Here is a 24,343-nt window from a genome sequence, read left to right on the forward strand (position 1 = left end):
ATATCGACTTTTTAATATCAAATTTGTATGCGAGTTTAACATACTCGAGGCGCGTGTCGCAAAGGACTAGTGATGTTTAAGGTGAATTTGACAAAAGTTTGACGCGCCATTAATCCACATTTTGCGCGTAAGCGGGGTGTTAATAGAATTAAAAAATTAACAACACATTTAACACGCGATATAATCCACGGGAACGCACAGCGTCACGCTGCGCCATTCCCTTTTCTTATCTATATAATACTGATAACGAAGGCAAAAACTCTAAAAGTCGAGAATCGTGCCTCTTCTTGCCGGAAGTACCCGTCTTATCACCGATACGAATTAATAATCACCGCCTCCCCGGAGTTTCTAAAAGCGCATCGAGCGCTACGACTCATACTAATACTTATCATCTAACACGTAACCTAACGGTATTATAAATTAATAACATAGAAGACGAAGTATCTCAGAGAAAGAAGAAGTATGTAGAAGTGACTGATTCGATCTCCGGCTGTCCAACCATCGAGCATATTAACAAACAGAGACTAGAAGACCGTCTTTTTCTCTCGTGCATTGGCCCTTCCCTTGTCCGCCTCCGTTCCATTGGTCCCTCTTTCTCTTCCCGTTTATCGTTCCGCTCATTCTTTCCGCCTCTCTTCCGGCGCAGCCTCGTTCATCCAACTCCGTATCGTCGACCGCATCCGTGGTTTTCCACGATCCTCCCTCCGCGCAGAGACACGAACGACGAGAATAATTTATTTCAGCAGGCGCGCATAGCCCTGGATTAAAAAGAGGACAGAGATCTCTGGGAAGGACCTGACCAGGATCCTGGAGAGATCGTTCTCTCTCACCCGGTAAGAACCGCATGCTAAACAGCGTTGTGGGTGACGCCTCTCTCCGAGTCAGCTTAGCGTCCCCATGAGCTCGTTCCCCGTCTGTCCCCCATCGGTCATCGGCTCGTTTCAGAACGAAACTCTTCGAATACTCTCGGGCGTGGATGGGCACAGGTGTCGTGTGCTCTTCATGGACTAGCTCAGTTTAAGCGGCCGTAGTACGGTCTTTCGGGAATTCGGGGAGGAATATTGGGTACGGGACGCCTATAACACAGACAGTGATTAAGTAGTCGGTGCCCTTTGCCCGACGCGTCCGAGACGCGGTGATGTACGCTCTTAAAACTTGTTAAGCGATGAACGAATGACTGCGACAACTTGTTACAACACTTCGCCCTTCGAATGCGAACTCGCATTGATTTGGAAAATTTGCGAAATTCGTTGGGTTTCACGTTTATCAATTCGTACGTCTGCAGTAGAATTTTCGTAGTGTATTGAACTTACTTGCCAAAGATCGCACAAAAACAAGTCGCTATGAAAGCTTCCAATTTCGATTTCAAATAATCTGTCTTAAATTATTCCAGAGTAAGTATCACGATGTGGATGTGAATATATTAATAGATAGCGTACTGTGTTTTTATAAATCCCTTCTTTGGATAGAAACCATGGCTGCATAGACATTGTCTACTGTTGGTGATCACTGCCCAAATTGGCAGTTCTAAGAACACAGCGTCAATATTGATAAAACTGTGTTTCTGTACTGGAGTGGTTAACATTGTGTTTACAATTTTAGTAGAACAGAACGGAATAGAATAGAAGAGAATAAAATAGACATTAGAAGTATTTGCTAGAGAGATCTTGAGATTTAAAAATTCTCGGACCAATCTTTCTTCGTCATCGTTGTCTTTCAATGCTTCATTTCGCATTTAAAGGGCTACGTAACTGTTTGATGACCAATTAAATCGATTTTTTTTCTTATAATTTTTGACAAAACTTGTACAGGATAGATCAAAACAAACAAATTTAATTGGTTATCACTAATATTTGCTATTCTAAATCATGATATGCGGATGAATATATTTTATGTAAAATATAGAATATATATTTTATGTTGTAACACAGGAGACGAGTGAAGTAATAGTAATATGAGTGACAAAACATGTGAAGTATAATGATCACACTGCGTGTCTTCAGTAAGAACAGATACAAAAAACAGTGATGGAAATACACAGTGAATGGTTGTGTAATATGAGTGTACAAATAAGTTGTACTAATAATAATAAATAAATAAACGATACAATTAAAGACAATGCGAATGGGATGATGATCTGCCAAAAACAAAAAGAAAAGGATTAAAGATCTGCACAACATGCTCAAGCAATAGCAAAAACGCATGCAAAGAAGATGAACGTATAAAAAGGACGTTCATTTTACAATATCTGACGACCGTTTCCCCTTTGCACTTCTTCATAGAATTTACAAACCGCTCGACATCTCTCATTCGATCTTAACTTTTAATCAAGTCCCTTCAAACGTCCTTTGGATACAGATAAATATAAATTGAACTGATTCGTACATATATAATATGTGTATTACTTCACGAGGTACAATCCTGGATGCTTTTATGGAGAAAAATGTTAAAGGGATAACAGAGATATTGGGTGAAAGGTTTCAACGAATGGAAGAGAAAAATGGACAAATCGTGTAACGCAGAACGCGAATACGCATTCCAGCGTGCGGGGACAATCAGGGCAATTCTCGCACATTCTCTATTAAAAATAATGCTTGTTATTTTGCACGCAACGGTACATGTAGGTTCAAGCGAAAATCAGAAAAGAATCGGTGGAACATGTAAAAACATGGCATTCGTCGGTGACTGATAATCGAAACGATTAAGTGTATAACACATCGAGTATAACTATTACGGTACAACTAGAACACTGTACAGCCGCAGAAATCGAACGCTGATTTCACCGTTGGCAACTAATTTCCCCAGCGGAAATGCGTTTCCGGTCGTCAGATAATAAACACGCTTCTCTCCGAATTCTTGTTCTTGTACACATACGTATATATATCTATATATATCTATATAGATTATAGATATATATATTTTGTATCTATAACATGTTATTTTCTATATACACATTTATATTGAAGTAAAACAGTGTATGTATATATATATATACCGCTCGATATTACAATATAGTGAATTGTGAGGTGCACAATTCATACAGAACTTCCACTAAGTAACCCCGTCAATGTTTCCTTTGCTTCGTGTACAAAATATCATTCGTATTAAGGAATGTCCGAGGATGAACCAGCGACGATCAAATTCAACGCCGTAGGAGGAAATGTTTCTATAAAAATCAAGTATTGCAACAGGTATAAAAACGATGAAAAATTCACCACTCTAGAAACTAGCGGGAAGCTCTTTTTTAAATATTTTTCAACATTCTCGTTTCAATTTCTCGATTTACATTATATCAAGTGTTCATCGTCCACTGATGACACGTAGGTTACTTACTAGAACTTTACTACAATTCGTCCCACCGTCTGAATCTGTTTTAATTAACATAAAAATAATGACGGCGCATCCGACCGCGAATCGTGTTTTCATCGATTTTTATTAATCATGTATTCGTCTTTGTTCATCTCTGTCCTTGTCGCGAGCGAAATTGGAATTTATTTTTCTCGATGAAGATTTTCCGCTCGGTTATTACTTGGTGCTCGTTGCTTGAGCAAACTCCGTTAACACTCTCAATCTAGAACGAAGACTTTTCGTTCCAAAGGTTCTATCCGATTCGTTGAACAATAAGACACGCATGATTTGAGAACTCGTATAGTACAAGAGATACAGTGGATCGGAAAATTATTCGAACGTTCGTTATGCATTCTACAGATCGTGAAAATATTTTCTAATTTCATGTATCTAATCTTATCTTTCTTCTTTGCGTAGATATCCTTTCGTGTTAGACGCAGACTATTTAACTTGTTAAAAACTGCAAATGACAGGCGTTTGAATAGTTTCACGAACAATTTGTATACGGTTACAACACAAAGCGTAGAAGGAAGTAAGGAGGTTCGAGTCTCTATTTCGTGCCGGAATTAATACCTCCACAGCAATAAGATCTTTACGCGATATCATACGACGTCTTGCAGTGAGAGTGTTGAACAGAAGCTGGCCCCGTGTGTGGTTTCAACGCTTTAAGATGGAAGCATGTGTAACAATAATAATCTGTTGTGTAAACAGGATATCTCACGTCGACGTATTCTTTTCTCTTCCTTTCTCATTGAGCTACGAAGCGATCTGAACGCAACTGATGTCGAGACAGGTGGGTATTGAGGAATGAGTATATAAGATATGCTGAAGAAATACAATCTTTAATTCAGACCAATCGATACTCCATGAATCGAGTACTGTACAATTGTCAGGCTGCAAGTTACGTTTCCCGGTGGCTACTAAGTAACTGTTCCGTCGCAGATACGTTCAGATTCACCTCCCGATTGGACGATCAACTCCTAGCTACGGTAACAATATTGTGTCCTATATTCGTGAGAATGCGAGTCACTTCATCGTTTTTCCGCGTGCATTCCTTCGATTTCTAAACAGCGCGCTGACGATATCGTAGAACGATGTTAGCCCTACTTCCGTTGGAACTAGTTTACGAAAACTGGGGGATTCGTCTTGTCTTTTTAGGCTCGATGCGCAAGGTATGTACCGTTACAGGTCACACGATACAAAGTGAAACTAAAGGGTACATCTCTCTCCTATTTCCTCTCTTATAACAAAAGAATCGAGTGATCGCTTAATTGACTGTACGAGCGTAAAGAAACATCGAATGGAGGCAATCATGAAGAGATTCCCCCGTGAAGCTTCACTTCTTACTAATCATCACAGTTACTTCAGTAATCGTCTTTCGTTGTAACATTTGTTAAATGAAGATTCCACCCAATCGTATATTATAATCAACGCTCGAATTGCTTCTTTTCATTCTTTTATAAAACAACGCTTGCCTTTATATACGCCTGAGATACCCGTAATCTTGAAACGGTAGAACTCGAATGTATGTTTACAGAAATTCTATTCACCTTTAACTGAGTCTTTATAATTTCAGAATGCCCAGAAACTAATTCGACGAGCTTGGAACGTTAACTTTTACAATTGCACGAAAACATTTACAAGTATAAAAAGATTGGAAGTTTAAATGAATTCGAAGGGTGGAATCCTGTTGGGTATACTGTCGACGAACATCGAAGGAACCTGGACACATTTAACGACCTTATATCTTTGCTACTTGATACGCCCAGTGTTATTGGAAACGCTACGCCTTGTACGAGGTTCGTACATCTACTTACACTTCTATCGTCTCTTTAAATATTCGTAACGAGAATGATCTGTTCCAAAAGAAACAGCGCTAAATGTACGGAATGTTATGAAGAAATAAAAAGTCTCACAATCTACTGGACAGGAAACTGCGAGACGCTATCGGAATGGACAACATCATTTCTCCTTTTATCTTATACGGTATACAATGTAATAACGTTAATCATAATAATATTAATTATAATAATTATATTATAATATCGTAATCACAGTTATCCCTGTGATTTCAACGTATCATCTACTTAATTCCGGCATTACGGTGCATAAAGTGATCAATTGCTATATGTATATACGTATGTATAATATATATGTATGTATATGTATATCTGTACAATAACATTACATTAATACCAATTATGTATGGCTCGTGAGAAGTTCTTCCTTCTTTTCGTGTCTGTGTATGTGTCCTGTAATCTCTCCTATCTTTTCGTGGGGTTGTAACGTACGTGATACATTTCGGGCACAACGGTTAGTTATTTGTGTTTAGAGTATCCAATGAAGAGTTCAAATTATGGTTCAAAAGCTGCTCATGTTCAGAATTTAACGATCGATAATTTCATTCGCGGATGCGACGTGCTTTCGTGGAGATAAAAAGAGGGAGAGTGCATTCTTAATGTGTGATCTCGATTTTCGTTTCCGTCGAACGATACTTGGATGAATACTGCGAAAAGTCGCGGTTCTCAATTACTGTAATTATTGTAACGATATGACATAAATAAATACATCTGTACATATGGTGGAACGATAGCAGTTAACACGTTCCGTGTTGGACTGACGTACACGTCTCATGCTTCATAACTGAATAGTTTTGCTTCTGGAATATATTTTACAATTTTTTACAATAGCATAAAGACCATAATTATCAAGAAAAGAGTGTGGAGTTTAAGATACATAATACGGTAAAGCAATAAATTTAATTTTTGGGGAGTTTGTACTGCAATGAGAATTTTAACGGTTTGAACGGAAAGTTTAACGTGGAGTGCATATGTTTGTTAACATTGTTAGGCTCCTCTGAATATTGAAACGAATAAGTTAAACGTGTTTCGCTGAATTTCGACTGTTTCACGATATCGAGGTTCCGTTTCCTTTCCAGGAAAGGCGCAAGTGACGCGTGTCCGATGTCAACGGTATTCTAAAGTCATTGTCTATCCACGGGAGACTTCCAACATTTTGCTGTAACGAAAAATACTCTTTTTTCTGTCTTCCATTCCTTCCTTTTATAATTGCATTTCTCGATTATCCTTGATTTTCGCATACACCACTAGGGCGTAAATGCTAATTATTTGTTATGTTATTAATGCATAAATATATATACCTGCGGAAGTACAAGCAACGAGACGTAGTACAATTCGGATTAAACGCGACCACTGCGCAAATACAGCTCGCGAGATATGATAGTGTTGTCGGTAGGTGCGAGTAGAGAATTGACAAAAATTATTTACGATAAGATTAGCCACGGAATCTTAGTTACATGTATTTCATTACTTGTAAAAGAAATAAGTAAAGAATAAAAAAGCTTGGAAATCGCGTATAAGAAATTTGTGACTTTTCAAAAAGCGTTTTATTCGAAAATAATGTTAATCTTAATCGAAGCTTCAATTCTGTAGACAATGCTATTTTAATTAGACAATTTTTCTTCCATACAATCTTATCCCAAATTATATATATATAAATATATATTTATTTATTTAGTGTTAAATAATGTACAGCGTGGGCAGTATTCTGGACTTCATTGGGAACATGTTTGCCACGCAAACCACGAAAGCACGTCGTGGATTTATGTTTAATTACAAGAACATGAGGCTATTATCATATTTTTCTTTCCATTACGTATTTACATGTACAACTAATTCAATTTGCCAAGCGGTCTGTCGAGGATCATAAGAAATAACGGGTACCTCTTTGAAATACAATGCGCAGATCCTTGGCACGCTCGTTGCGTGATATACACTCATTATACATACATTGTAACAGCATACGATGAACTATTATATTATGTATACATATAATATATTTAAATATTATTCTGATCCGGTATCATTACCGTCAATTTGCTCATGTTAGGGTTATCCAGAGAGAAAGAGGGTTTTCGCGACTAAGGATTTTCATGCAAAATCCTCGAAGCACTCTACGCTATATCACATTCTATGTCTGAGCACGGTTTACTTTTTTTTTCTTTTTCGTTTCTCGTTAATATCTCATTAGGAATTAACTAATACGCGTGGTATATTTTCGTACAGTATTGTTAATGTTAATGGCTAGAACTGAAACTAAGTGTGGTGAGCATCTCAAGAGGTAGAGGAACAGTGTATATGTGTGCTTGTGTGTTGTGTCTATATTTTCGCCACGAAATTAATACTTATGACAACTTGAAACTTATTCGACGTAACGCAGCTATCATCAGTTGGAAATGACCAACACTGAAATCGATTAAACGAGCGTTTCGCAATTCTCAACAGTAATTACTCAACAGCATGACATTTCTAGATATTTTAATGGAAATTTCGAATTTTTCAAGCGGTCGACGTGAACTCTCGCTGTAAACGCTACGCGACATTCCACGCGTTCTCCCTTTTCATGGAATTTCGCTTGTACGAAACTATCATTGATCACATCGTAAGGTTCTGGTAGACTTTCCAGGATATAATTCCACTGGAGATATAAGTATATACCGATCTAAAGCTCGTCCTACTTGCAAATGTCTATTAGCAAGAGGACAGATTTGGTGTCAGCATCGAAATGCGAAACGTGGTTAAATTAGCACACCCACGTCAGATCTCGAGTTTCAATTTCGTATGGTTTCATTTTTCTGTTTTTTTTTTATTTTTTTTTCTTATTTTTGGGATCACACAATACACGTGGTTACTCTACTGTTCGTAAATGCACATTTATTTCATTTCAACAGCTAATCACTTTAACGAGGATAACGGGAATATACATGTAAGATATCACGGAGGAAATTAGGCATCTTACAAATATACAGAAATACTCTGTTATAAGTTCTGTCTCTTACGTGTCGCGTGAACACGGAAGGCTTGTTCTCCTCTTTCTTTTTATATGTATATAGTATGTGTATCTCGCGTACGTATGTCGAATAACGATAGATAACTTCGAAGGCATCATCATTGCGCTTGATCCAATTTCTCAGATCATGCAGAAGAAAGGAAGAAACACACAGTAAAAAAGAGAAAGGGGGAGAAAGTTAGCAAAGATATAAAAAAAACAAGCTGATTATAACAGGTTTAAAAATCGTTATTGACATACTCTATTAGAAAACAGCGAAACATCGAATTAGTGTTCATTTTTTTCTTTCAACCCTGAACAGTCTACCAATCTACAGTTTAACGTAAAATTTAAACAAGTGTACCCGCAATAATTGTCTATGGTGGTTAAAAAGGGCAAGAATATCTCGTATATAGGGGAAAAAAAAAGATGTGAGACAGCAACAGTCTATTTACTTGATCTTGAATGCATCCATCAGCTCGTTCACGGCGGCATTAGCAGCGGCCTGCGTCGCAGCTTGCGTCACCCTCTGCTGAAGACCACCCCCGCGACTAAACATACACCACGGACACCCAGCTTTTACTACAGATCTCGTCTGTTTCCAATGCCTTAACAGTTACTATAATACTATATAGAGTTCGATTAATATATCAGATAATTTAAACCTAACGATCCTGGGCGATGCACTACAATTTAAACTATATAATACCGTGCATCCTCGAATGTCCTAAGAGGTATGTGTAATCTCGCGTGGCTCGTGAAAGAGGTAAATGCGGTTTACATCGATGTACTACTACTACCCACGTAGAAACTCGCTTCTATCAACGAGTGCTCGCGTTACGATCCGGATAGCGTGATATATTTCTTCGCCAAAAAATAGTCTCAATGCAGGCACCGACACGTTCGTCCTTCATTGATAATTGACAACGTTCAAGCCGATTGTTCTGTTTCCGTTTCTTTTTTTACATGAAACTTGTATCATCGAATGAAAGAGACTGGGTGAGCAAGCAATGAGATTAAAAGCATTCAAGTAAAACACGTTATTCCAAGGCTTATCGCGTACCTGCGTATCAGATTCTCGTCTACGGGACGCTTTCTATTCGTACGTTGAACGAAGTATTGCTTTGCGAACGATTGAGAATGTGTTTCGATCGATGTTTTTGCCATTCCGCGACCAAAAAATGTCATGCTGTTAGTAAGCGAATGAGTACTTATCCATCACCATACATAAGAACCCAAGACCATTTATTTTACAACGTTCTTAGTTGTATATACAGGCATCATGTACAATTCCATCGAACTAATTTACAATCAAACAAACGTCGTTCTACCTATTTATTTTTCGTCTGGCTCGATTGAGTGTGATTTTTTTCTACGAATTTCTCTTTCTTATTGTAATATGTGATTAAATGTATCGTGGATACTTGAAGTTTTAATTAGAGGTGTGCAAAAGCTATTACATCGAGATCGTGTAGATTTCCCTCGGAACGATTCGGAAAATGAATACCACGTATTTCGTAATATTGCTTGAAATGAAATTGAACCACATCAAAAGTACGGATGACGATCTCCTGGCCGTGCTTACGAAATAATTGGACCACGAAATATAACAATTGTGAAGATTATTCGTACTGGATATATAAATACGTAATTACGAAACAAACCACTCGCCACAATTGCTGGAAGCTCTTCTTAATCTCTAACTAAATACAAATATTCACAAGTTGCCTTACATTTTGTACAAAATTACACACCCCTAATTAACGTCGATAACTCGTAATTTTTTTTAGATAAAACATACAGCGTTAGGAAATTGTATCGTTCGTGTAAAATGTACACTGACTAGATGCAATCGATATATGTATAATAAGTGTGTATATATATATATTTATATGTATGTATATTAATTAGTAGCGAATAGGCGAATTAGTGCGAAGACTTATTGTCGGCGCCTGCAATAGAAAGTGAAGTTAGCACCAAAGCCCCAATCACATAAAGCTATAGAGGACAAGCGACTGCAAATTCCTCTCTTTGCAAATTATTTTAGTGAAAATTAGGAATAAAAATAAAAAAGGACTTCCACCTTGTTAAGACACAGGACTACCTTAACACAAAACCGACAGTACGTCATTGTGCAATATTTGTGAAGAACTCGAAAATTGGAAGATACTCCATAATGCATACAGAGGTTGTCTCAAACTATTTGTCTCTGTAAATGTTCTCTGTACTACAGTAACCGGTAAGATATAGTGACCTTTAAAAGTATAAATTGCCAATTTAGTTTCACGTTTCTTATTGCTTGCAGAGTTAAACTTATTTGGTTATATTTATTTTCTTTTATCTGATATTTATTTCCATAAAAATGTGAAATTATTTAAGAAACATTTTGTAAAGTTAAGTCGGAGCTGTCGATGAGAATTAAACGCTGGAGCCTCTCGGGTTGCCTTTTTGTTTCAAGTTATTTATCAGTTCTATGCAACTTTCGCATCTCGAGTGGTATGTTCGAATGGATTTGAATTAAACTCTTGTTTGCTCGTTTTTATATCTCTGGGGTGTCAATTAATTATTTATTATTGGAGCAGAGATTTCTCACAACTTAAGCTTATCTTTCTCTTCCTTTTCTTTTGTTTTGTGGTTCGAGCGACGAAGCAAACGAAAAAGCAAAAGGAGAGGAGATTTTGAATTGCTAAATTTCTAAATGACTAACTCGTTAGTGAGACACGCGAAGCTCCTTCTAGTTTTACGAAGTCACGATATCTTGCCAGTTTTTATACTTCACAAGGTACATTGTTGTTATATAGTTATCCAACTTGGGTATGCCACATTTTTAAATTGAAATAAAATATGAACTATCTAACACATTCAAAGTTTGTTATTTTGTTTTAACACAAAGTCCACTCTATATGACGTTAATTATAGAACGTCGTATCATTCAAACGACATACTTATTTTGTTTTGACGAGTTTGACACATTCCACCCAATTTTGTGTTACATTTTCATATAATTAATGCCCAATTTAACTTATTAGATCATCACTTGTCATAGAGAAAACTTTGTATTAAAATAAGGAAACCTGATGTATTGGATATATTTTTGTTTTATTTTAATTTAAAATAATGTATTAATAAGGCATTCTCAACTTGGATACGTTTGAGCCTTTGTTACTTAAATTATGTAAAGCTATTGCTACTTACGATGGTATAAGAGGAGGAGGTAGGCCAGGTGCAGCGCGGGCTGGAGGAGGTCCACCAGGTCCTGGTCGGTTAGGAATAGCCGGTGCTTGCCGGCTACCCATCGGTACTGGAGGCGGTGCTCGATTACTAGAAAGAGGTGGTGGCTGTGTCACTCCACGTCTTGGCCCACCAGGAGATGGTGGTGATAACCTACAATGAATTCATCAAATAAATCATATCCGTTCAATTTACCATTGCGATGTATTTAAAAATTATAATATTTCCATTTGTAAAAGTATTGAATCGAATTTTGACAAAATAAGTCACGCTTATAGTATTTAGAATATTAACTGATACTTGATACTTTGTTTCAACCAAAATACATTAAAAAAGTCGCTCTGCTATGTCTGAATATTTTAATTATTATATTAACTTTCTGAAAGAATTAAATATTTCCTACTTTATTTCTCACAAAAACTGTATTTCGCTGTATTCATTGATATCTAGCTCAGATTTCTACGTTTTATGGTTAGATACTGAAAGGATTCAATTACACCAAGCGATTTCAAATGTAGGCAATAAACACATTGTCGAGAGACTTTTCTAATATAATAGTATAAAGCATAAGCGTAAAAATAAAATTGTGAGTAAAAAATTAACTTTCATATTTCAACTAAAAGTACAAAGCATGATAATAAGTGTATATGCAAATAATAATAATTCGGATTTTCTCCAATGGAAAAAAAAATATAATAAATAGAGTAAACGTAGTAGCTCTTACCCAAGACTGTTTCAACGGTGTTCAAGTGTATGAAGCAAAAGCAGGCAGTACAAGATTGAAAGGTACAAAATTAGTTGAATGCGTAAGCGACAATGAAAATAATAACATAATTGTTACCTTGGATTTTCACCAGATGCCAACCAATCATTTTTCACAGGCGGCGGTACTGGAGTGGAGACTGTCGCCATCGAAACGTCTCCAATAATGCGAAGCGATTCTTTGCATGCATGATACATGCGCAACATTTCCTCTCGTTTTTGTGCTTCCTCGGGTGATTCCTCCATCATCGAAGTCTATAATATGCATTAAGTCACTTGCTTCTGCTATTGTGTAACTAAATTTAATTATCACATATTTTTGAACAGGTATGAGATGTCAAGTAATAAGAAAGAACAAAAAAAGAAAGAGAAGATATTTCCTAGGGTATATCGTTACTTTGTTGAAAGATTAATAATAAAAGCAGAAAAACATAGGTACCTGATCACCGCTTGCATATAGATGTGCCAATAATTCTGCATTAATAAAATCCTTCGTGTTGTTAATAATCAAATGCATAATTGTTTTTGGAACTAAATCTCGAGTCGTTTTTGTAACAATTTTCATGTACGAATCTACGAGGTTTCTAATAGTCTCCACTTGACGCTCAAGTTGAGGATCCATTGATGACTGAGTTTCCGCTCCGCCCTATAAGTTTATTATGACAATAGTAAATTTCACACTCTACTTGTTAAGCGAAAAAATAATGCAAAGTCTTATATTTGAGATGTGTTATATACAGTAAACATAGAAAATGCAGACAAATATAACTATAATGATTAATAAAGTGTTACTGACTTTATGTTTAAGCTGAAAAAGTTGTTAGCGAAAGGAAAATAAAATACTTCCAACAACAAAGCATATAATATTTCAGTAACGACGCCGAATTCATTATATAAAAGGCAGAGCTGAGTGGAGGTGTTCCATATTCGTGTAAGTGTGATGTGTTTTGCATATCTAAGACTTTTAATAATTATACCAACCTCGTATCCTTCCTTTAGTTGATTAAAAGGCAAAAAATTTAATCATAATTGTGTAAACGTAACATTAGAATTTAGTTAATTTTTGAGAAATACAACAGGCGTAAAAATTGCAGAATGCATTAGAAATGCATATAAATAAATTAACTATATTTCCGAGAATGCAAAAACTCAATTTCCTGCAATACAGTTATTGTATTGAACACAAAATTAAAACACAAATTTATTATAGCCATTCATTTGCACAATAAGTACACCACACCACCACACAGTTAAAAATAAAAAAAAGAAGGTATTTTTAAATTAAATTTTTCTCATAAGAACTCACCAGTAGCTTATTTCTAATAAATTCTTCTAATGTCTTCTAATAAACGTAATAAAATATATATATGTCGATACAATAACAAAAAACGAATAATGTTTCTCTTTAACCAAAGTAAATAATTAAGTAATTAATAAAAGAAAAAAAAAACTTTCTGCATTAACTCACCCGCAGTCTGTCCTATAATAAATCAAAATAATCTGCTCTAATAAATATAATAAAAAACATGTTCATAAAATAACAAATGGTAACAAATATTATTTTCCTTTAATCATGTTAATCAGTTAAATAACTGATTTGTAAATAGACATTATACAATGTATCAATTAAGTCTTCTAATTCAATACATATTTCATAAGACTTTTCAACATACAATACTATCCATTGAATATAGACATGTATGCAGTTGGTCATAAAAATTTTTGGACACAACAATATAGTCTTTATTTCTATTTCAAACTTATTTCACAATTAGGTAATTATTAGAAGAGAAAACCAAGGAATAATTTTAAGTCATGAAATTAAAATAACAATTATTAGGACGAACTTATTTACCTTACAAACCTTACCTTATTTACAAACTTATTTACCTTTGTGGCATGAGCCGAACCATAAAATTAGCAAAACACAAGCAACAAACACCAAAGATTTAAAATCATCCGGTAAAAGAAGGGCAATCAGCATCACAAAGAAAATTCTTAATATACGAAACCTTCCAAAACAACGTTATTATACAAACAAAATATATTATATAAGCAAAACCATTGCCCAAGCAAATACAAAATCTTTGTGAAAAAATTGTCATTTTAACTTGGTGACAAATTTATAATATGCACACTTTTATGACCAATGATACACATAACATTCAATTTCATAATTGTATAATAAGATAAACATACCTCTCCTTCACCATTTGCTTGCTGTGTTGCTTTTTCAGGATATACACCAGCTCTGAGGAAAGAAGCTTTCCATGAATCAACATCATCTTGCGTTTCACAACTGAGTTCGAGTTGTTTGTAATCCTTATAAACGTTTCTGCCTTCCGGATTGAACAAAGCAAACAAATGACGCCGGGACATGAAGCCTTGTTCCAAATCACGTAATTTCAGTCCATCTAAAGGGAGCATGTACTTCTTCTCACGTTCCTAAACAAACGAATAATACATGCGATTCGCATGTTTTTAAACACACTTAGAGAATCAATCATAAAACTCTATACACAAGTCTACATAAAAAAATGTATTTACTTCTTCATCTTTGTACCAGGAAATACTCTCCGATGTTAGAACGAACCAGTAATCTCTTGAACCACCTTTCATTATACCAAAATTATGGATGGACATGTACCCTTTGCGTATCACTTGATTGCCCAATGTATGACGACCAGACTTAACAGCATTCTCTGAAGACTGTTGAGCACTGCAACATAAGGTATAATGTATAATGAAATGTCATATAATGAAAAATATTTGAATACCCATGTACAAAATTGATTATAAACGACTTGCCACAAAAAATTAGTTAGTCTGTCATATATAAAAAAATCTAGCAAGGTAAAAATCTAGCAATAATTTTTGCATTAACTTACACAAACGTTCATATAAGTTGAAATTCAACGTTTATGCCTATAAATAGATTATAATTAATATTAAACAATGAAATTTCTGAAAACACATGTGCTTTTCTAACACGAGAAACGTTTAAAACGAGACGTGACCAAAGAATAATAATATACAGAGGATCATTACATGGGCTCCTTGTATCTTTGACTTACAATTACAATTAATAATCTGAAAATGATAATCGAAAGATAACAGAATATCCCAAATTTTTTGTATAAGACATTCTCAATGTTTTACTTGTGAAAGTAGGATTATATAAGCTGATAAAAATGTTTCTTTTTTTTTTTAATGTTAAAATAAAAATACCAAAATAATGGAGTACTAATTCTTTGTCCAAGAAGCATCAATTCTTTGGTGACATAAATTCCTAAACATTTCACGACTTATTATTACTGTTGGAAAACTTTGAAAGAAAATTTACTGGCTAGGAATTAGTACTCATCAGAAATTGATACAAAGAATCTATGATATATTGATTAAAATAAAAAAAGATCAACAAAAAACTTATTACATAAGATTCAACAATTAATTTTTTCATGTATGTTCAACCATGCTGTTTTTGTTATAATTTTTTAATTAATGCATTTGTAATGTTATATTATATAGTGTCATTCTCTTATTTTTGATCTAATAATATGTCGTACTACTTATTGGGACACTCTGTAGACTCTCTGATTTGTAATTTATTTATAATAAAACTTTCATTTGTTAGAAGAAATAAAAGAACAATTTTACCTTTTAATGTGCTTCAGTTTACACATAAGAATTATAACATACAGCCACAACAACTCCATGCACATACTCTTTCATACAGCTTCAAATTAAGTCACAATTTTATATTTTGGATATGCAGTCAAACATGACTTATAACATGTAAATGCACACGTTATTATTTCTACTTAATCAACACTGTAATATTTTTGCAGTTCATAATGCATGAAGAATTGCAGAAGCAGAGATATTACACATACCGTGAGATCATGTGAAGTGATGAAACTAAAATTTGATGTCGCTGTATGAAATATACGATATATGGAGTATGTATTCATGAATGACTGTGGCAATGAATGATCTACTCGATTATACATTTGAATTGTGCAACTATATAGAAGGTAAAATCTTTAAATTTTCGATAAATTATGACCATATTCTACGATATACACAACTAGATAAAAAGTATAGCCAAGGAAAACTCAATAATAATTTATGCATAGTATGACATACAAAGTCTGATAAAAGTTAATTTCATTTCTTTATATTTATAAATCACTCCCACTTTTATTATATAAATTAATGAATAATATATTTTAAGTGCCATTCTTATGATCTAAGAGAAGTGTATACATATATACATATATGTATAAACACTACTAATTTTTTATGATGTTATAAAAATAAATTAATAATGAAATATTGAATAATAATAATAAAAAAATATATATATTTTGGTTTCATTCAAAAAGAAAAAAGGATTGAAAATACGTTAAAAAAATATAGGTCTGAATTTGTTACTCTATGGGAAATGATTTCAGTATTGCTTATCATGGATTTTGTTTGTTATAAAACTAAAAGCTAGAAAAAAGTTAAATAAAAAAATAAGCATAAAAAATCAAGAGCGTGAAAAAATGGAAAAGGAAGAAAAATGTAGTGTAAATCTTTGTTCCAATGTACTTTATAATTCTTACCTTGCATTATGGCTACTGGTTGCCGCGCTGCCGATATAATTAAATAATTTCTTTAATTGTGACGTATAAAGTATCAATGAATGGAAACAAATGTATCAGGAATATGTATAATATATGCCATATAATTCAAGGAAAGACATACGTTCGTTAAATACAGCAATTATAATTGAATTTGAAGATATTTCAAACATAGTTGACAATCAACGACAATTTTTCATACAAAGTATGCCTTACCCTTTATGACATGAAAGATTTTATAGGGGTGTTATGATACTTATTCTTTACTTCGATTATTCTAAACCACATAACATAAAAAAAAAAAAACATATTTACATAGATCTTTTCTTACCAATCATATAACATAATTCTCACGGGGGCATAAAAACTAAAGTAGAATATTAAAGTGCTGTACGCAATAGAAATTAAAGTTGCTAAAAACAGCAATATTTCTGATTTGTTTTTTTTTCTCGACCTATTTCTCGCGTCATGTTCAAGAATCGAAAATTTCCAAATGTTGGTGTTGAATAAGCAAAATATAAAAATGAATAAAAATTATGTCTGCTACGCAGAAAAATAATTGAATATGTTAAAAGTATGCATACTGTAAAAAAGAGAAATGTAAATGGAATACAATTTAATATGACAACATATATGACACGAAGTGTCATATCCATGTACATGAAGTAGAGAAAATAACAGTAAATTCTACTATTTATCAATGATACTAGAAATGTGTGCCTTGGCCTTGAAGAACAAAGTAGACTAACAGTATCTGCTAGTTAAAAGCTTGCAGTGGAAACTGACTTTAGCAATGCATGCATTGATTATAAGATATACCGTATACACCTGGTTACAATAGCCATATAAATATAATTTATATAAATGATGAATATAAAATATGAATATAAAATGAATATAAAATGTAAAATATATTTTGAAATGTAGATTATAGTAGTATCAATTGTGATACTTCATTTCAGGAAAATACGGTATAAAGTATATTATATACTTTGATATGTATCTCATATTGCGGCGGTCTTCCGACGTTCGCACAACATTCTCACAGTCAAGTTCTCACTCGTTCTTTCTGACTACCATTCTCGTGTATAAGGTACGGATCTACTAAGCAGTCTTGCCGATGATTCACTAGCAAACTTGGAAAACATTTCTCGTTCGAATTACCTTTTCCCTTCTCTCACACTTACAGAATTCGCACCCTTTTATTACTGACAAGTCGACGTGATAGAACACGCAGCAAGAGAGAAAAATAAGCAACAACGACATGCGATAACCCAGACCAGCAACAACAGTTCGAACGAAGTATTATCATCGAACGGACTCGGATATAGTTGCAACATTGCTGAATTTCCAATCCCTCTCCTACGATGTCGTATCTATATCAGTCGAGCAGAATGCCGATCGCTAGGATGTCACAGCAGAACGCGACGAGCGTTACACGCAAGCCATCCTAGGACAGCAGAGTATACGACTGCTTTATCACGCGGTTCAGCTGTGCACTCGTCAACCGGCTTGAGCAATTTGTCTTACCGCATCTACGAAGCAACTACTAAGGTACACATGACTACTACGTCTACCGTCACACAAAGTCTACGAACGCATCAATATTAGCATTAAAACAAGGATAGACACATAGCCCGATGTCGTTCATCACTGAAAAGGGGATGATGTGGCAATCCTATGACACACATCGTTAGATAGGCAAAAACACTCTCACAGTTGCTCACAAGTTTATACTGCTGCTTCAGTTTTTATATAAGAAAAGTTTTAACCTGTCCCTACCATTTCCGTGTCTAATGCACGGGTCTGCTGGCCTTACTTTCCTTTCTTTCCCGTTCCTCACACCCACACTTAGAGAACACACATCCTTCCATATAACAATTAAAAAATACATATCAAGATACATAACTTCTAATTTACATTTAAAAACTGTTGCAAGCAAACTAATATAGCTAACAGTATATATAGAATTTTATTTTTTTATTATCTTTTTTGTTCCTCATATTGTAAAAAAAAATTATAATTTTGATGATACCAATGAATCTAATTTTTCAAAGTATTGTGTATGTATTAGTAGTAAAGCACATTGTCGTTATTGTAAACTATACTATGTGTTGAATTTACATTAGTCATGCAATATAGAATTCATTACTGCAAATTAAAAAACATTTTTGGAAGTATCAACAATGTACAGTTGTCCATCAAAAATGAAATATTTTATTAAATTATTTGCTATTAAAGACAAAAAAGGGAATAAACTAAATGTTTCATGAAGTCCTTTAAAAAAGAAAGAAAAAAGAAAAAGTTTAAACTTATATGTTATAAATTTATAACCTATAATTATCGAGTAAAAGAAACGTGTATATAGAATATAATGCAGCTGATAAATATAATATTTATATGGTTTTAACCCTTAATTCTGCTTAGTAAAACAATGTTAATCATTATTATTACAAAAAAAGAAGAATTAGCAACAATTATACTGATCCAATTTTTGTCTTTAATAACAAAAATTATATTTATATCATTTTCTTCGGTGGCCAAAACTGCACAATTGTTACGTAAAGTTATTTTATTTTTTAAAGATATTCTATATAAATACGAGAGCACAATACTCATAGAATTTTTCGTTTATATTATAAAGTATTTCAAATAATCAAAAAATATACTATTTAAATATGGACTAGAGAAATTTATAAACATAAATACACACATCAAGTTTGTAGCTGCAGTCATGAATGTAATAAGAACAACATAGAGCGCTAGATGTGCGATTATTAAGAGTTAAAATCTATCGTATTTATTTACTTTTTTAACTTTGCTGAGTAACTACAAAAACGTATAATAAAATGCAAATAACTTACTTAGCGAAACCAATAAAATCCTCGTGGTTCGTGTTCATATACGCAAGTTCACAGTCAACCAAGAGTATCAATTGCTCCTTGCATAACTGTTCTCGTTGTCTAACATGAGTAGTTATAATACGTTCCGTTTCTTCTCTCAGTCGAGGATAACGTGACATCTGCCATACGAAATAAATTATATTAATTGCGTGCCATCAAAAGTATCATAGACATAAAGAAATTCACCTACCCTATCAGTACAAATGCGCACGACATTACCGAGTTCTTGCACAACTAAATCCACACATTTCAGACTAGGTTCTTTGAGTCTATCGATTTGCTTCTTGACTATCGCCTCAAATGCCATATCAGGAGTAAACAAACCTACCCTGATACCTATAACATTATACTATTATTAATAACTTATTTTTAAAACCGTATTACAACACCTATTTCTTACATAATAATGCTTCACATTGCTGTTACAAGTTATAAGCTAATATATATCCTATCGATTATTTACCATGGATATTTCTAATGGCAAAAGCAATCTCTCTTCTCAATTCTTTTTCATCAAATTCCATTTTAACTATTTCAAATGGAAAACGTTCATGAAATAATCTGTTCATTTTGGCACCGCCACTAAGTTCATTTGTATTGATTTGTGCGGATCTTGAACCTTCTATAGTCCTTTCGAAATCTGACTGAAGCTGTTGTATCATCCTTAAAAATATTTTCCTTTCAATCAATGCATAGACAAGCACTAAACATTAATATTAAAATTAGGTAGAGGGTCATGGTACTTTTCATTAATATGGTACTTTTCATTAATATTCCAATAACAAGTTAATGTTAATAAGCATACAATTTTTGGTTTTACTCTTTGGTTAGTTCCAAAAAGTATCAATTAGTAAAAATGTTAGTAACTCAAAAAATGAAAAAAAAAAAAAGGTAATAATACCTACAGAAACATGTGATATAATCTGGAAAGAAAAAAATAAGAAACTCTAAAGTGCATAGACCCTCCACCCATAACGTATTTTAATGAATTATTGCAAAACATGATAGTAACATACAATAAATTACATAAAAGTATACTTACTGTAACATAGCTTTTGTTTTAATGGAAGGATCATCGGGTCTAAAATGCTTGTACTGTTCGACATCTTTTTCCAATGTAAGTAACTGTTTTTGTAATTTATCTCTTAATGCTGGCAAAGTATCTCTGATGTGATTTGTTAATTGTTGATTCAAAACACGTTGCAAATATGGTGTTCCTAATCTGTCTGCCAAGTGTCGATAAGATGGATGGCTGACATACAAAACAATATTTAAAATATTCTATTAAAGAATCACTTGGTACATCTTTATTAATGTATTGACTCATACCTCAGAAAGAATTTTCTTTCAGCTGCTAGAGCATTTTTTATATCTTTCCGACCTTCTATGTCTTTCTGACTTCTATTAACAACACCTATGTAACCCCGCCTTAGGGGTAACAATTTGTTTTCCAAAATATCTCTCGCATCAGTACCATCATCCATAAGATCCAATTTTGTAATAACACCAATCGTACGAACACCTTAGACAATTTGTAATGATAATAATCTCCAATCTTTAATAGGTTAATTATTAATTATCTACAAATATTTGTACCTTGAGGGTCTACTTCTTTAGCAAGTTTCAAAGCATCGCTATTTGCTAGATCTGTATTTGCTGGTGTTACTGCCAATATTAAACAATTTTCTCTCTTGATAAATTGAAAAATCATAGCTTTAATTTGAGCTTCTATATCTGCTGGTTGATCTCCGATTGGTACTTTTGTAAGGCCAGGTAAATCGATCAGCGTCAAATTCAGAACTGGCGAAAACAAATTCGTCATTCAAAATACTTTAAAACAAATCAATACAGTAGTAAAAATGTATATATTTACCATTTGGAGAATACACTCTTAAATTTATCGGTATATTGGAAATACCCTTATTACTGCCTGTAATTCTATCTGTTTCTGCTTCAATTTCCTTCCGTACTTCTTCAAAATCAACAAACTTTTTACCTTTACAGTGTAGAAACTCGGCATATTCTGCACAATGAAGAAACAATTGATTTAATAACATGTGCAAAAATAAACATATACGTATTGTCCTTTTGAATAGTTTTGCAGAAGATATATCACTGGAATATTTTTAATCACTTAGCTTCAGAATAAAGTTGATAATACACTTATTGTTCTTTCTTATCAAGTTCAATGATAATTCTATAGACAACAATTATAAAAATGTGCTAATGTTTTATGATAATTAAAATTAAATCTCATAGAAACCATCAAATCATTAAAACTTTTGTATCACAATTACAACAATCTTCATAAGGAAATATCATTTATACTATTGTTAGTAAAAAAAATATTAAAGTAAAGTTTCATTATAAATAATTTGATTTATAATTATTACGTCTAGAAATTCAATTCAATTTGAAGGTCTTGTTTAGATTTATAATATAAAAAAAAAGTATATAATCTATTTATCTGTGATTACTCACCATTTGTACTATTAATCAGTTGTAAGATAAGTGGTCGTCTAGTTACAATGCCTGATCCTCTAGGTAAAAAGTCCCTGAAAATAAAATGTATTTTATTGTAAATAATAATTGAGATAAATTGTGATAAAACTAAGAATATAATATAAATATCCCACATGGTAAAGACGCACTTAACAACATTAAAGCAAAAGTAATTAATTTTATTCTATATCGCATAAAATGGGACGTATCATATTATTGCATTATGTTACTTATGTTATATATACGTATATATATGTACATATATTTACGTGTATTTAATATAGTTTTGAATATTTTTCTTCATTATATAAGCTAATTACACTTATACTATTATAAAAACTGCTTTTAACTATAAAAATATCGTTACTGTGTAACAGATAACTTGAAAGAAATTACTACCAAACTTGTAGATTAGAAAAGATCATTAATATTGGCATTAATAATGGATTACATTGAATAAGGCTAAATTAATAAAACGTAACATTAAACGGTCTAAAGTGTGAACAATTAAATTGATAATTCCCTTGGTTACACGTGTGTAATTCAGACAATTCAGTGGAAGGTTGAATATCGTATCAACGAGAAAAAATAAAGGTTTGACAGGTCGCTCTGTAGGCGGCCTCAAATCATAAAGATATAGTTGATTTCGATGTCACGATCAATAGATTAAAATAGTTAACCTAAAGGGGTATAGGAAAGAGGGACAGTAAAATTAAAACAAACGATGACGGATATTAAAAATTATAACGTGGCACAGTTCGCCACGCCTTCGGGCAAACGTTCGAATATTTCTCTGGTTGTGCGATTAATAACACTCGAGATATGTCAAAAATCGTTGCGTGGAGCGGATAGATATTGGAAAGGGCGGAAAACGGGATACTTACTTTCCAACGAAGTTCTCGAGAACAGAACTTTTTCCTGCACTCTGACCACCTACCACTGCGATTTGTGGTAGATCGAGTTGCATGTGCACCCCAAGCTGTGTGAATGCATCCTGCAGCTTGTTCACGATCGGGATTAACTGTTCCATACCCGTGTTCCCTGCCATTTTCTCGCGGCGATTTGCTCACTTGGCCCAGGAACACAATAGTTTTTTCTCAGTTTTACGGCTGTGTCCTGTGGGCGACACCGAGCTGCCACCACTTCCACGCACAACCGTTAAGGGTAGCTGCCAGAAGTGATTCTATCCGTTTTTCGTTGATACACGCACTACCAAAATGGCCGATTTCGCAAAGGCGCGTCACTCTGCAATCGAATTTCACCGCATTTTTCTAGAACTCGCGATCGTGCACGGATCACAAACTAAAGATGTCAGGCACTCGTCTACTGCGCGAAACCCACACCGCCGATCATCCGCTGCCACTGCGTTCACGTAAATGAAATCCACCGTACGGACTCAAGGCACATAACGTTTCAATCGATAATCGAAGCATGCGCATAAACGTTTCTGTTCTGACCTACTTTTCGCCACGAGATAAAATCCATATCGTCCTCCTGCTGCTGACCTTTTTCCACGTACCGCGGTGATTTGCCATCGAAGGAACCTGAAACTACACCTATTCTCGTTCGTCGATCCTGTCATGATAAACGGTTCCCACGAATCTCTCCATTGATTTGAATGTTACGCGGCAAACTCTTTTATTACCGCCGAACATCTATTCTCGTTAACGAAATAGACGGTGGCCAATGAAAGTAGTGCATTTTCCCATTATACTTGCAAAGCCGATAATGTAATCGTAAAATATTTCATCTTTCGACTTGTTTCTATTGTACAAGTACAAATATTTTGCAGAATAATTACTTGCAAAAAAAAGGAACATTCTGTAATTTTACATATATAAATTGTGAAATCATAATACTTCATTCAACGGAATAATGTTTATTGCAATTATTTCAGATTGTAGTAAAATGTACATCAAAGTTATTGTGCAGAAAATATTTGAAAGAAAAGCATTGTATGTACTTTTGGTATTTTATTAAAAATAAAAGATTTTTTACCATTATTATTGTCCGATAGATATGTGTATAAATTCACCGGATTACACCTAAATATTAAAACGAAAAGGAAATGTATAATTTTCGAAAATACAATTGAAGTGTAAACTTAAAACATTTCCGAGGTTG

General features: G+C 33.8%; 1 protein-coding gene across 7 annotated transcripts; it reads right to left on the bottom strand.

Annotated features, from left to right (window-relative positions):
• Nucleotides 1–881: 881 nt before the first annotated feature.
• Shi (dynamin-1 shibire) lies at nucleotides 882–23,656 on the bottom strand. 7 transcript variants are annotated; one of them, XM_076899732.1, is made up of 17 exons: nucleotides 23,104–23,656; nucleotides 22,199–22,272; nucleotides 21,591–21,740; nucleotides 21,314–21,517; nucleotides 21,047–21,239; nucleotides 20,760–20,969; nucleotides 20,181–20,380; nucleotides 19,908–20,053; nucleotides 19,679–19,836; nucleotides 16,797–16,823; nucleotides 14,737–14,908; nucleotides 14,389–14,634; nucleotides 13,171–13,182; nucleotides 12,629–12,835; nucleotides 12,269–12,444; nucleotides 11,392–11,580; nucleotides 882–1,076 (listed from the first exon to the last, which is right to left on the bottom strand). In XM_076899732.1, exons 1-17 carry the CDS (start codon nucleotides 23,265–23,267, stop codon nucleotides 1,013–1,015), a joined length of 2,592 nt encoding a protein of 863 aa, XP_076755847.1. In that variant the 5' UTR covers nucleotides 23,268–23,656; the 3' UTR covers nucleotides 882–1,012. The 7 variants fall into 7 exon arrangements, with proteins under 7 accessions (XP_076755847.1, XP_076755852.1, XP_076755844.1 ...); XM_076899729.1 differs by lacking the exon at nucleotides 882–1,076 and adding an exon at nucleotides 7,992–8,747; XM_076899736.1 differs by lacking the exon at nucleotides 882–1,076 and adding an exon at nucleotides 9,425–10,148.
• Nucleotides 23,657–24,343: the final 687 nt, after the last annotated feature.

Source organism: Xylocopa sonorina, chromosome 8 (genome assembly GCF_050948175.1).
Source record: "Xylocopa sonorina isolate GNS202 chromosome 8, iyXylSono1_principal, whole genome shotgun sequence".
NCBI classification, from domain to species: domain Eukaryota; kingdom Metazoa; phylum Arthropoda; class Insecta; order Hymenoptera; family Apidae; genus Xylocopa; species Xylocopa sonorina.

What these genes read in the sequence shown, in the direction of transcription:
- Shi (XM_076899737.1), bottom strand. Translation starts at nt 23,267, where the DNA reads ATGGCAGGGAACACGGGTATGGAACAGTTAATCCCGATCGTGAACAAG. An exon ending in GAAAGAAAATTCTTTCTGAG is followed by an intron (nt 20,970 to 21,046) that starts GTATGAGTCAAT and finishes TTTGTATGTCAG; the next exon opens with CCATCCATCTTATCGACACT. An exon ending in TATATGCAAGCGGTGATCAG is followed by an intron (nt 12,445 to 12,628) that starts GTACCTATGTTT and finishes TGCATATTATAG; the next exon opens with ACTTCGATGATGGAGGAATC.